Source organism: Callithrix jacchus, chromosome 5 (assembly GCF_049354715.1).
Source record: "Callithrix jacchus isolate 240 chromosome 5, calJac240_pri, whole genome shotgun sequence".
In the NCBI taxonomy this organism is placed as follows: domain Eukaryota; kingdom Metazoa; phylum Chordata; class Mammalia; order Primates; family Cebidae; genus Callithrix; species Callithrix jacchus.
The window spans coordinates 17,756,585-17,769,498 of NC_133506.1; the positions used below are offsets into that span (position 1 = coordinate 17,756,585).

The following is a 12,914-nucleotide window of genomic DNA, read 5'->3' on the forward strand; positions in this document are numbered from 1 at the left end:
CAATCTCTCTGGGCTGAAACAGTGCTCGAGAGCCTCAGGAGGGAAGCCTGGACATCCTGCAGGGCCATCGAGCTCAGCAGAGGCTGCAATGTCCCAGGATACCAAAATGTCAAGTCAGGCTTTGTATAGCCTCAAGCTCAAAGGACAAAGGACAAGCAGTGTCCTAGGGCTTTGTGATGGATCTAGGCACGATATCTGTTCCGCAGAGAAGCCTGCACAATGTGTTGGGAAGGAAAATATGAAGCAGACCTCTGTTCCTATGGGCCATGTGACCTCAGCAGGGTAGGCTGGCCTCAGTTCTCAGTTAAATTGGGAGCTCCTGCGAGTGGGGCACTGCCAGGTGATGGCTTTATTGAATAGTGTAATGAGATCGTCTGACGATCATCATTTTCCCACTCAGCACATACCTGTTCTGTTCTTCTGAGGCTGCCTCTGAACTCTTACTTCTGCAACAGCAGCAATCAGTGAGCTGTTTCCATCACGTTTACTAACAAGATCGATGATTTTGTCGGTGATTTCCTTGACTGGGTTTCCATCATCCCGTATATCTTCAGCAGACTGGAAAAAGAATTGTCAGACTTGAGAGTCGGGAATATTCAAAGCAGCCTTTCTTCAAAATTACTTGACAATCTGTGTCTGTAAAGCTTTTCTGTCAGTGAATTTGCTCCACTTGGACAGTAGTTAACCAAAGTTTGTTAACTGCCTTGCAGTCAAATAATGCGTCAAAAATTCACGGCTTGCAGGTGTGAATGGGTCTTATACTTACAATGGCCACGTGTATTTCATTGTTCGCAGAAGGAGAGGGCTCACAAGCGATATAGATTGAATATTCAGCGGAAACATTCTTCAAAATATTCAAATTCCTCAATTCGCTGCAAATGTGCTCAGTGGTAAGACCCTAAAACGATTTTTAAAAATCCACACACGTGTAAGATTGAGAGGAAAAACAAAAGGTCGAGATGTTCTCTGAGTTTGGGCTAAGTTCAAGCTCACTTTGCTATAGGATAGGAATTTACGATAGGGAGAAGTACACTAGCTCATGACATTCCTCCTCTAAAGCAAGCAGACGTCCACCATTGCAAATTTAAAAAAAAAAAGTGTTACATACCGGTGACATCATCTCCTTGTTAAAGGTGAACGTGATGTTTGCACAATTATCCTGGTAATAGGAGTCAGAGGTGCACTTCGTCTTCACCGGCTGGAGACCGGAAGACCGACACTCGCCCACACCAGTGCAGGGGCGGACGAAGCACTGGTCGTCCAGGATGGGGATGCAGTTCTGCCCATTAGGGCACTCACTGTGCCCTTTGTGGAGCAGGCAGGGTCGAGGGCCACACCAGACCTGGAGAAAAACAGAAGCTGGCAGCTTAGCAGGCATGCTCACCCCTGACTACAGAACACAGGTGAACTGCAGCAGCCATCATGTCCTACCTTTGAGCAGGCAATCCGTCCATTCAGACACTGGCAGGTGTTACAGTCATCATCCCATTTGGCCCCATCTGGTATCACACTCCCCATGGTGATGCAAGGTCTTCCTGAAACTGACAGGAGACTCATGAGCAGTCTATTTTTCTGTGAACCGGATCAGGGTTCAATTCTTTGGTCCCTGCTATGAAATGGTTACACCTGTGCCCTTTGCCATGTGAAAATCATTCTTCCCACAGTAACAGGCATGTGTGCTTCCTGTCTTTGCTGGCTGTGCTTGGCCACATGACCTGCTCTGGCCAATGTAACACTGGCAGATGTAATGTGAGCAGAGCCTCTGACCAGCCTCTTGCATGCCTACCATTTGCGATGAAAGGATATACCCCAGACACAGCCACTGGTCCACCTGAACCCAATGCACAGCACAATCTGTCTGCCCATGCTGCATATCATGAGCAGTAAAAATAATGCTTGCTGCAAGCCACAGCAGTTTGGGATGGTTTGGTACACAGTATTGTGGCAACAGCTGACCAAAAGCAACAGCTACTCGTTTTGGGGAAGACTCTTCCTTTCCTTGCAGCCCCCATTGTGTGTTCCCTCCCTGAGCACAGTGGCTTATTTGTGAAGAGTCAAAATGGTGACTGTAAAGCCCGCTCACCCCAGAAGACCCCTGGGCAGCTGGAGCCTGGCACACATACCTTCCTGGCACATGGCACCACTGTGCCCTGGAGGACAGACACACCGGTAGCCATTGATCTCATCCACACAGGTTGCCCCAAAGGCACAAGGTGAAGACTGGCATTCGTTGATGTCTAGGAGAAATGGAGTTCAAGTTTAGGGTCTGATGGTGTACAGCAATGTTTTGAGATTGTTTTTATTGACAAAACATACAAGGAAAGCATATTATCATAAGCTTGATGAATTTTCACTCAGGTAAACAGCACCCCAAAAAACAGATAATCTATTGCAAAAACCTCCAATCACTGGTCCCCAAAGATCACCACCATCCTGACTTCTAACAGTGGAGAACCATTTTGAGAGGCAGCAATTTTTAATTGGATTCCTTTCTCTGACAGTACAATTTACAGCAAATCTGGCAAAGTTTCCTGGAAAGGATCAGATGGTAAACATTTTGTGCTTTGTGGGGTATATAGTCTCTGTCACAACTATTCAACTCTTGTGGTATCATGAAAGTAGCCGTAGACAATATGTAAATGAATGTGTGGCTGTGTGCCAAGAAAACTGTATTTACAAAAACAGGCAGTGGGCTGGATACGGCCCCTAGGCCACAGTTTGCCAACTGTTTATTTAGAAACATGAAACAGATACAACCTGCCTTCATCGAGTGCTGAAGACTTAATTCTAGACTTGGATTTCAAACACCAGTAAATTTCAGACTTTTTGGGCATTAGAATAAAGCCGTAACTACTCCAGCACCTTTTTTGTTTTGTAAGAGAAAGAGCATGTAAAAAAGTAGAGAAAAGGCTCAAAATAATACACTTTCAGCTTCTTGAAAAACTGCATTGCCTGCTCCTATTTTCTTGTTTTAATCATTTCTCCAGGGTCTCATCAGATCCAGCAGAGTCCAGCCTCTGGAAGCCACAGTTGTCCTCCCTTTCGTTTGCATCAGCTCTATCCTATACCAGTGTAGCTGCGGTTAGTCGGCTTGCCCATAATTTCAGGTTAGTCACGGAGAAACGCACACACTTTCTTCAGGACCCTAGTGGAGATTCATCATCCAATTCTGTGCCTGGCACTCTCCCCCCAAAAACAAGGAGGCCTACACCACCCAGGGAACCACCAGCAGGTACCTGGGAGGATACAGCCTGGGGTATCTTAATCCCAGCTGGAGGAGGGAGATCATTTGCTCCACGAGAGCCACTTAAAGGGAACGGTGGCTTTAATTGTTTTTGAAAGATTAAAGCTTGGGCTGAGGCATGGAATGAAGGGGCAAAGCCGTCGGGAAAACCAGACAGGGACAGTCCTTACTTATTCTGCAGTCAGGCCCAGCAAAACCTGGGGCACATTCGCACCGGTACCAGTTGTCTCCATCCACACAGGTGCCGCTGTTGTAACTAAGAACGCAAAGACCACCTTGGTTACTAACCGCCCAGTCCGTTACTCTGGCTGGCAATCACTCACATGTCACCACACCAGTTACAGTCAATGGCTCTCACCCCATGGCCATTGCCTGGGGGGATCTTTAAAAATACTGATGTCTGGGTCCCACCCCCAGAAAGTTTAATTTCATAGGTCTTGGTTGCAGCCCAGGCAGTGGGATTTTTAAAAGCTCCCCAGGTGATTCTGGTGTGCAGCCAAGGTTGCAAAATCACTGCTCTAAATGAAGACGGGACCTGGCTAATTAAAGTGTAGGCCACGGAGCAGCAGGATGACTTCACCTGGGAGCTTGTTAGAAAAGCAGTCTGAAGCCCCACCCCAGACCTCCTGATTCAGAACTTGCATTTTAAACACGATCCCTGGGTGACTCCCACCCACACAACATCGGACAAGTGCCGGCTTAAAAGGATGTCACACTTACCAGGGATGAGGGCTGCAGTCATTGGTATCTGCAAAGAAAAGACAACAGTGAGGCCTTCAACAGGGAAAGCAGTCTTAGCCCTAAGTAAAACCACCACGTATTTCCATGATACCCCGATGATAAAGTCATAGTTCACACCAGCAAAATACCTTTGCTAAATTGGAACCAGGCCCACACCACACTTAGTTTCATTGGCTGTGGGACACATGTACACAGGAAGAGGCCCTGGTGGGGGACAGGGGTGGGGGTGAGCATGGAAGGAGACAGGCTGCTGGTCAGACCCAGAGCTGGGAACCAAGACACCATCTGTCTCCACTTATCTCGTTGGCGACTTTCTCATGCCCAGGTCAGGGCTGTATCCCATCAAGTCATTAGTGCAGACCCAGGTGATACAAAAGCAGACATCAAACAGCTCTGCTTCTGGTTCCCATTGCAAGTCCCCAAGGGTGTCAGGATCTGCTCCAACAGCCCTGGGAGAGTTCAAGGGGGAGGACACTCACTCTGAGTACAGATGGGCCCCTCCCAGCCTTCCTTGCAGACGCACGTAAAGGACTCGCCGTTGACCACACATGTGCCCCCATTGTGGCAGGGGTTGGGAAGGCAGCTACTGTTTCGTGCTATAAAATAAGAGCAGACACGACCACCCCCTCTGAGTATCTAGAAACAGTCTGGAGGGGCAAGAACCAGGCCCAGAGAAGTGATCATAAGCTCCAGGGGCTACCCAGCAGACACGCCCAGGTGGCCACACCCACTGCAGATACCACGTGAGGCAGAAAGTTACCTATGTTACAGGTGGTTCCTTCCCAGCCGCCAGGACACATGCACTTAAAAGCATCCCCCTCGTCATAGCAGGTGCCACCATTGTTGCACGTGGCCTCGTCACACTGACTGTCACCTGGAGGAAAATATCTCAGCATGAGCCCAGTGCCCCCCCCCCACCCCGCCTTCTGCTCCCGAAGAAGGAGACAGAGGGAAGGGTCCCAGAGATAGCATCCAAAGCCAACTACCACTTACGAGAGTGGCATGTCTTTCCTTTCCACCCATTTTTACAGTCACAGTAGAAGTCATTGACCAGGTCACGACATGTGCCCCCATTGTGGCAGGGGTTCTGGCTGCAGTCATTGATATCTAGAATCAAGGAAACGACAACCGGTTAAAGATGAATTCCAGGACCACTCACTCATGACAGGCGAGAGCCAAGCCTTTCCTACTGCTATATCCAACGCCCTACTCTGAGAACAGCCGCTGTCCTAGGACTTTAACATCATCAGCCTTTTCCATAAAGGAGCTCCCAACCGGGCTATTTTGAATGCCACAAGTTAGGCAAGATAGGGGTGGCCTCTGGAAGTCCCATGAAAATTACAATAGAAATATGACTTTCCTTCCAAGCAGGACTATTTGTTATCTTTATTAAACAGTCTAATTCTATAGCTCCTCAGCAGAAATTGCTCCCCACAAGCTGTCGTCAGTACTCATAAATGCAAATGAAACACAAGTGATACTATCCCATTGCAGAAATCACTAGGATCTGGCCTCCAGAGATTTTCAGTACAAAGCAAAGCTTCCCAAGTTGCAGTGGGATCCCTTCAACATGACCAATGCATCCCAGAGCCACCCAGAGAGTGGCAGACTCACTGGTTTCACAGTAGGTCCCCTCCCAGCCATCGCTGCAGATGCACTTGTAGGAGTTGACCCCATCGATGCAAGTGCCACCATTTTTACAGGGGTTGCTCTCACAGTCATTAATATCTGTGGGAAAAAAAGGAAAGCAAAAAAAGAACTGAAGGACATGTGAAGTCATATACAAGCACCATTTGACAGTTTTCATGGCTGCCTCCTGACAATGCACCCAGCACCTCCACCTGCTACCCTCCTCCATCCAGGCTGTTTCTCAAATTAGACAGGTGGCTTATCAAGCAGAGGCTTCCGGAGAGTGCCTCACCCACTTAATTTAACGCCCTCCCCTGGGTGTTCAGTCACCTATACCTGGGGAAAGTGGGGAAGAAACTCCTATAGAAAAGAGGAACCGCCCTATCTAGCAACTTTCCAGAATGTTCCAACGTAGATATGGAGGCTCAGAGGCAGAGTGACCTAGTCAATGGAATACTACCTCAGTCTTAGATCCCAGTTGTAAGGATAAACCTCAACCGGTCTCCCCAGCCTTGCTGTTTCTGATTAAAACAATTTCAACACCAGTGATCCCAGGGAGGGGCAAGGGCAGGCTGAGGAAGCACTGGTCCATTCCCTGATGAGGGAGTCTTACTTTCATGGCAGTATGTTCCCGTGAAGCCTTTGTTACAATCACAGGTGAATTTGCCTCCCGACTGACTCTTGCACTTCCCGTGGGGACCACAGACGTTCGAGGAAATATACCGCACCCCTTCAGGTGTGTCGTTGGAAGCCATGGCCACTGTGCAGCTGTCAATCACTAGAAGATAGGCGTGGGATCAGATCGCAGCCATGCACCCAGAGACACGGGGTTCCTAAGCCAAGGGCCTGGGCCAAGCCCACGTTCCTGGAGACAGGGACCCTCTGGCTAATGAGACACACCCCAGGGAAGCCAAGATACTGGCAACGTGCCACATCACATTATGACAGGCAAGGTGGAGACTCCAGGCAGAGTTTTTAAAGCATTTTCTCCCTCCACACCCAGGAAACCCACATGCTCGTGGGTCCCCTTCATCCTACCTTTGACATCTACCCAATTTGCTAAACACTTGCTAAGGAAAAAGGACCTGCTTTACTTCCTTCTTGATTTTACTTAAGCAAGGCTCAGGGACAGCTTTATAAAAGCTTTAAATGTGGTGCTACCCTGTAACAGCAGCCACTGGCCACATGTGGCTATTCACATTTAAATGAACTAAAATCAGTTTCTAGTTGCACTAGTCACATGGTACTTGGCCTGGGGCTCCCGTACTTGACCGTGCAGATACAGAACATTCCCACTGTCAGGAAGTTCTGTTGACAGTGTTGTTCTCAGGCATTTGCCTCAGCGTTGCAGATCAGCCCACCCCTGAACAGGAATGCTAAATGGATTTCTCCCCTGGGCTACCTGTAGACATGGCTCTCCCACTGGCAGGCCTGAATAGATTGTTTCCACGTGTTATGGCCTCTCTACACAGTCAGACAGGATGATTTCAATCTAGAGGTCCTCCTCACCAATACATTACTTCTGAAGAGTAGCAAGGGGCAGTGGTAGCAAGTGGGGACAAAAGGAGAAAGTCTGGAGACAGCCATGTCCTGGGGGAAGGGAGGTACCTTCGCAGGGGGTCGTGCGGCAGTGATCTTTCAGGTGTGAGCAGTTCTTGCCCTCATAGTCCTCAGGGCACTTGCAGAAATAGTCGCTGGCACGGTTGTAGCACTGAGCACCGCTCTGGCAGGGATTGGGCTCACAATAATCGATGTCCAGCTGCAAATATCAGGAACAGGGAAAAGGGAAGGGATCCGAGTAAAACCTAGGTGTCACAATAACTTCTCTGGGCAGCAGACGCTGGAATCCAACAGATCCTTCTGCTTCTCTTAGGAGACACCCTATACATCTCTATGCCCTAGGGAGTGCTAATGTCCAGTATTTGAAGCAACGGGGCAGACTGGGAGAGGGAGTGTGAGAGGGGGTAGAGGAAACCACTTTAGAGCCAAGACACTAAGAAGAAAATTCATCGGTATCTCCTTCCACCAGCATTTGTCTAGCAGAGACTCTCTCATTAATAGGATGTTAATAGACATCATGAAATTCCAGACCTAAGAGCTGAGGGAGTAAAGGGAAGGGGAGAACGCAGTGGCTCTGCTGTAAAAACTTGGCCATCTGAGGTTTTGCTACCACTCACCTGACAGAGGTTTCCAGAGAAACCAGTGGGACACAGACACTGGAATCTGTTGATTTCATTCTGACAGTGACCCCCATTCAAACAGGGGTTGCTGGCACATTCATCGATGTCTCTCTCACAATGATCGCCTGCATAGCCAGGTGGACAGATACAGCGATAACCATTAACCAAGTCCTGGAAGAGAAGGGGGGAGAGAGACACATGCTTTTTTTCTATGTATTCCACAAGCACAGGGCCTTCAGCGGTTTAGCATGACTGTTGCAGTTCAGCTGGTTCACTAAATAGCCAAATGCCAAACCTCTCAAAATGGTTAAAGGAATTTCTATATGCATGCCTTCAAAATGACTCCCACGAGGCTGGGGTAACGTGAGCCCCAGTGAAACTTCCAGGAGACTCATTTTTCACCCAAATTTTTAAATCTCACAGGGACAAACCTCTCCCAGCATCACACAAACCTAAAGATTTGTTGTCGATTGTCAAAGTTTTAATTTAAGCAAAGATTTACATACCTGACAGGAGGCATCGTTCTGGCACTGGCCAAGGCAGTCGTTAATATCTAAAAAATAAGTCATCATTTTAAAGGGGTAATTTACAGTGAAATTGGGCTTAATTGAAAAGCCTTCCCAGCTCAGGATAGATAAGTTTCAAATCAGATTTCCTGTGTGCTTCCCGTGAGATAAGGTTATTACACTGGGCGGGGACCCTCCCTAATTCTTCCAGACTGAGGGAGTGAAACTTCACATCATTGTTTCAGCCACATTAACAGAATATGGCTGGTTTTAGCAGCTAATGAGCCTGATAAAGTGCATGTTTTCACTGCTGCACTGACCACTCCCTCTCAAAAAACATTCCCACTATAAGGTTTTCCTTCTACTGCTCAGGTCCTAGGACTGGAACCCCAGTAAGGACCAGCAAGGCAAGTTGGCATCCAAGTTTCATGAAAATCAAAATGGAAGCAAAGTCACTCACTTATGTCACAATTCTGACCCATCCAGCCAGGAAGACAGTCGCAGTAGTAGCTGGCAATCAGATTCTTACAGGATTTGGCATTTACACAAGGTTTGGCCTCACATTCATTTGCATCTGAAAGGAGATGGGGATGAGCATGAGAAATGAAGTTCTACCCCCATCTCCCCAACCTTGAAATAAAAGAACAGGCCAGAGTTTGTCTGAGACAGAAGAGATTTTAATAAGCTAGCTAAATAAAAATACTAGAGGTTCCCTTTATTTTAAGCATCTGATCCCTCTGTGTAGCCGCTATCCAATAAGGACGCTAATTGATAACTTTCCAGCTGCTAGTTAACCAGCCCCCAACAGAACAGCAGAAAGCCACCAGGCATTTCTGTGCAAAACCCAGCGCAGCCTAGTTACTGGGATTTAAATGTGGCAAAAAGAATGCAGACAGCTCATTCCTCATGAGATCATCCCCGTTTGGAACCCAGCTGAACACTCCTCGGACAGACGATTGACATGGTTCAAGGAATCCCACGACTTTCCCACAGGGCCTAAAAGAGCTAGCCCATTTGCATTCAAGTTATTTCTCCCAGGCCTGCTAGACTCTTGATAATAAATTACTTCTTAGCATGATGGAGTGTGAACTCACACTGCCGGCCACACGCTCGTCTTCTGTGATGGCTTTGATTGTCAAAGCCAAACTTGTATAAAAATTACAGTCACAGGGATTTTCTTACCTAACTGGCACGTTTTGCCAGTCCACTGTGGGGGGCACACACACTTAAATCCATTAACCAGGTCCTGGCAGGTGCCCCCGTGGGAACAGTTATTGGGAGAACAGTCATCAATGTCTGGTCAACAAGAAAAGGAGGGGGTTGACAACTTAATTCAATCTGCCTGACAATTAGATCATTTAACATCACCTCTCATATGAGGGGCTGTTGTTGAAGAGCCAGACACCTGCTACAAAAAAAGCTACAGCAGGACAAGTGGGACAGTGATAAGGCCGAAGCCTTGATTTTAGCTTTAAATCCCCCACTGCCCCAGTTCATGTAATCCCCAACCTAAGCAGTGGGGGAGAAAGACAGCTGGATACTGACAGAGCGTCCACCCAATGGGAACTCAGGACATCTCTATCTGCCTAATCTTTGTTTTCAAAGGAAAGTTTCATCATGGCTCAGAAGCAGCTAAGAAGTATGGAAAAATAGTTCAGGTGGAAAACCTTATTCCTCTTACTTGCTTACAGAGTTTGCCCAAAATAACACACCTGGAGGCTGCATTCTCCACTTCTGCTCTGACCAGAGAGACCTCCTAACACTTTATGAAGTATTCACTTTTGTGTCTTTATGACAACCCTCGGAGATGGGAGTTGCTACTGTGCCATTTAAAGAGGGCCCAGGGAGCTTACGTGGCTTGCTGGAGTTCCGCAAATGATGGGCGGGGGCCCTGGGCCAGCACAGGCAATCTGACCCCAGAAATCCACACCCCTAACCACACCTGGGGTGCTGATGACAGCAGTTCTCAGACCTGGCTGCACTGCAGAATTCCAGAAGTTTATCAAAGACCATGCACTCCCCGATTGTGGAGGGAATATGGGGGACCCAGAGATCTACACCGTTAAGCACCCCAGGTGATTCTGACATACAGCCCTATCTCACAGCCAAAGGAACTCTGCAGACCAGGTTCTTCTTTTAGGGCCCCCTGGCCCGATGACAAAATTCATTAGTGAGTGACAACCTCCCCTGAAGGCAGCCTCTCCATGGCTGCAAGGAAAATAACCACAATTGGAAGGTGGCCAGCTCCAGGAAGCAGATGCAAAGGAACAAGCGATTCCATGAGGACGTTTCTTCCAAGAACAGATACATTCGCTACCTTAGTGGGACAGGATGGGGGTGCTGGGAGACTTCCAAACACACAAGCCACCAGCCTGCTTGCCAGACTTCTGCCTGCAGCCGCCCCTCTCCCACTGAGACATCCACGCTGGACAGGCCTAGGTACTTCTCCCCATCGTGGTATCTTGGCACAAGGATCCTTAGAATGGACACAGGCTGAAAATTGGACTTACTTGTAGAGCACGTGGGGCCGGTCCAGCCTGGGGAACACTCACACTCAAAGCCCAGGGAGGTCTCCTTACAGCTGCCTCTGTTGTGGCAGGGATCAGAGAGGCAGGCGTGCTCAGCTGCAAAAACCAGGATGGCAATCAGCGAGGGATACCTGTGCACCCCTACCTCTCCACTCCCCCTGCAACCAGATCCCATGCCGCAGGCACTATAGCGCAGGCATATTTCAAAAACCAAAAGCAAGCATGTGATAGAACCCTGCTGTGTCTAGGAAAGAAAGGAAGTCATCTTTCTTGCTGAGCTGTCTCTAACCACATTTCAACACATCTCAGGGTTGGGGTCATTTCATCTCCCCGCTGCCTCCTTTGTGAATCAACATCACCCAAAAAACTTCAGGGACTTGAAAGTTACAAAGGCCCATAGAATGGCTGGAATAATTCCTATCTTTGGAGACTATTTTCGCTTTTTCCTAAGTCCTTAAGTATATTTTTTTAAAAGCTGAGTACAGAAAAATTAGACAAAGGACTCTCATTCAGCTTGGACCACTTACCAATTTCACAGCTGACTCCTGAATATCCCTCAGGGCAGGAACACTGATATTTGTCAGGGCCCGTGTTGCTACAAGCTCCCCCGTTGAGACACGGCTGATGGGTTCCACAATAATTGAGATCTGCCAAAAAGATCCTGATGTCACTAAGAGATGCCTGTGAAGATGGCAAACCCGCCATGTTTCTAGCCCCATCTTTTTTTTTTTTTTTTTTTTTTTTTTTTTTTTTTTTGAGATAGAATCTCCCTCTGTTGCCCAGGCTGGTGTGCAGTGGCACGATATCAGCTCATTGCAAACACTACCTTCCCAGGTTCAAGCGATTCTCTTGCCTCAGCCTCCCGAGTAGCTGGGACTACAAGTGCGCACCACCACGCATGGCTAATTTTTATATTTTTAGTAGAGATAGGGTTTCACCGTATTAGCCAGGATGGTCTCGATCTCCTGACCTGGTAATCCACCCGCCCTGGCCTCCCAAAGTGCTGAGATTATAGGCACGATCCAGCCAGCCCCATCGTCTTTTAAAAAGAAAACCAGAAAATCCCCACAGCATTTAAGGAGAATTCAGAATAAAAGCCCCTGCCAATAAAATTAAAAACCAAATGACTGCCATCCCACCCCAGAACCCACACCCCTCCTGAGGCCCGCATCCCACCCTGGGTTTCATCCCTAAGGGCCATACCTTTGTCACAGAGCTGGCCGCCCCAGTTGGTCTCACAGAGGCACTGCCAGGGCTCGATACAGATGCCGTGGACACATCCTGGGTGCGGGATGCACTTATCACAGTACAGGCCTTGCCAGCCATACTGGCACCTGGAGACACACAGCATACCTCCAGCTCAGCCTTTTGTACATTAAGAGAGTAAGTCCAGCCTTTTTCTGTTATGTTTCTGAGGACAGGATGGTAGACTCCCAAGGCTCATCAGGGGCTCCATACAAACAAACATTTTCACAGTTGGGCTGGGGTCCCCTCCCAGCCGACTCCTGACAAAAGGAGGGCTGTTTGGGGATACCCTTCACAAAGCCACTCTCTTCTCAGGACAACTCGAGTAAGCCAAGGGTGAAGGCAGGGAATAAAACAACCCACGCACGTAGTTGCAACAGACACAGACCGTAGAGCAAAGGACTCTCCTGGTGACAACAGAGTTCTGCCAACGTCTCTGCAGACACTGCACTTGCAGCTCTGCTCTGTCTGCACAGAAAGTCACGGCCCCAAAGCACAGAAATGCAACGAGCCACCAAGTGCAGCAGGAACCTGCCTCATGATGATGATTTAAAAAAAAAAAAGAGAGAAAGGGGCACCCTCCCTTGGCAAAGGCCAGGATAGCATCTCTAAAACCACTTCCATAGGGAAGGAGAAGGAAATGACAACACTTGGAACCAGCTCCATAATTTGTGTCCCATTACTGTGTGCTAATTTATAGTGATTTCTTGCTTTGCCAAAAAAAAAAAAAAAAAAAAAAAAGTCTGCTTAATTTATCTAGTATTAGGGGAGTTGAGGTTCTTTTATATAAGCACCTTGATTAATCATACTCTTTTGGGGCCAAATAGTGCCTTTGATCCAC

At 48.0% G+C, this 12,914-nt stretch overlaps 1 protein-coding gene across 11 annotated transcripts in view; it reads right to left on the bottom strand.

Annotated features, from left to right (window-relative positions):
- Positions 1-12,914, bottom strand: part of JAG1 (jagged canonical Notch ligand 1) — a 35,778-nt gene that overhangs the window by 2,354 nt on the left and 20,510 nt on the right. Inside the window, exons 6-25 of one of the 11 annotated variants that reach the window (XM_035298373.3) lie at positions 12,032-12,162; positions 11,356-11,475; positions 10,811-10,924; positions 9,483-9,596; positions 8,761-8,874; positions 8,301-8,347; positions 7,792-7,965; positions 7,223-7,373; positions 6,228-6,392; positions 5,600-5,713; positions 4,979-5,092; positions 4,746-4,859; positions 4,465-4,581; positions 3,965-3,992; positions 3,415-3,500; positions 2,124-2,237; positions 1,432-1,535; positions 1,109-1,342; positions 767-898; positions 408-558 (exon numbers count right to left, since the gene is read on the bottom strand). In XM_035298373.3, the coding sequence (XP_035154264.2) occupies positions 408-558; positions 767-898; positions 1,109-1,342; positions 1,432-1,535; positions 2,124-2,237; positions 3,415-3,500; positions 3,965-3,992; positions 4,465-4,581; positions 4,746-4,859; positions 4,979-5,092; positions 5,600-5,713; positions 6,228-6,392; positions 7,223-7,373; positions 7,792-7,965; positions 8,301-8,347; positions 8,761-8,874; positions 9,483-9,596; positions 10,811-10,924; positions 11,356-11,475; positions 12,032-12,162 (2,438 nt within the window). Of the gene's footprint in view, positions 1-407; positions 559-766; positions 899-1,108; positions 1,343-1,431; positions 1,542-2,123; positions 2,238-3,414; positions 3,501-3,964; positions 3,993-4,464; positions 4,582-4,745; positions 4,860-4,978; positions 5,093-5,599; positions 5,714-6,227; positions 6,393-7,222; positions 7,374-7,791; positions 7,966-8,300; positions 8,348-8,760; positions 8,875-9,482; positions 9,597-10,810; positions 10,925-11,355; positions 11,476-12,031; positions 12,163-12,914 lie in introns of all 11 variants that reach the window. The other 10 variants (XM_035298372.3, XM_078371343.1, XM_035298374.3 and 7 more) reach the window with 10 other exon arrangements.